Source organism: Crocuta crocuta, unplaced genomic scaffold (assembly GCF_008692635.1).
Source record: "Crocuta crocuta isolate KB4526 unplaced genomic scaffold, BGI_CrCroc_1.0 scaffold289, whole genome shotgun sequence".
NCBI classification, from domain to species: Eukaryota; Metazoa; Chordata; class Mammalia; order Carnivora; family Hyaenidae; genus Crocuta; species Crocuta crocuta.
In genome coordinates this window covers 441,441-442,423 of record NW_027533264.1, presented here as the reverse complement: position 1 = coordinate 442,423, position 983 = coordinate 441,441, and the positions used below count along the sequence as shown (strand labels likewise).

At 66.6% G+C, this 983-nt stretch overlaps 1 protein-coding gene across 1 annotated transcript in view; it reads left to right on the top strand.

The window, feature by feature from the left end:
* The first annotated feature begins 284 nt into the window (after positions 1-284).
* Positions 285-983, top strand: part of PPY (pancreatic polypeptide) — a 3,226-nt gene continuing 2,527 nt past the window's right edge. The window contains exons 1-2 of the mRNA XM_077747779.1: positions 285-475; positions 664-739. Of these exons, the coding sequence (XP_077603905.1) occupies positions 285-475; positions 664-739 (267 nt within the window). The remainder of the gene's footprint in view (positions 476-663; positions 740-983) is intronic.

Sequence of the window (983 nt, the reverse complement as noted above, 5' to 3'; positions counted from 1 at the left end):
GCCACAAGGCCCTGGATGTCACCAGTCCTGGGTCTCCTGTCTCGTGTCCCCCACCTTCTCTGCCTCGACTGTGCCAAGGGCCTGGCTGAGGTCTGGCTGCTGGGCAGCTCATGGCCCAGCCGGCCGTGCTCACTGGGGACAGTGTCTAGCAGGTGGGACAGTCGGGTCCGAATAGCCCTTCACTCTGCCTCTTCGTCCCCAGGCTTGGAGAAATGGGCGATGGGTCCCGGGTTCGGGCAAGCGGGCTCCGTTCTGCCTCTACCTGCCCGCTCCTTGTTCCGCAGATGCCTGTCGCCGGCCGCTGCCTCTTGCTGCTGCTCCTGTCTGCCTGTGTGGCTCTGTTGCTGCAGCCACCGCTGGGTGCCCGGGGGGCCCCGCTGGAGCCAGTGTACCCGGGGGACAATGCCACGCCGGAGCAGATGGCCCAGTACGCGGCTGAACTCCGCAGATACATCAACATGCTGACCCGGCCCAGGTGTGCGCGAGAGCGAGAGGGAGCGAGACCCCCGTCCCTGCGGCCTGGCCCACGAGCCCAGCCCCTTCCTTGCTCTTGGGGAAAAGTCTCTACTGGCCCTGGGTGGGATGGTGCCCAAGGGTAGGCATGAGGCCGGCGGGCTGGCCCCTGGGCACGGGTCTTCCCGCCCTCCGCCTCTCCCCTCCCAGGTACGGGAAAAGGGACCGAGAAGAAACACTGGACATCTTGGAGTGGGGCTCCCCCCATGCAGCTGCCGCCAGGCAGGTTTGCTTCCCCCCGTGTGTGCCCAGTTCCCTGGGGCTGAAATGGGGGTGGGGGAGGGGAGAACACAGGCCCAGGGCTGGCCTGACGTGTCCATCTCCACTATATCCTGCCCTCCCCTCATAGGGAACGCAGCCCGATGGACGGGTAATGCCACCGCCTGCTTCCTCTGACTCCAAGGGCAGTGCTGGCCCAGCTCTCCCCTCTGTGCCCTTGGCAGTGGCCAAAGCTCGCTCCCTGCTCCCCC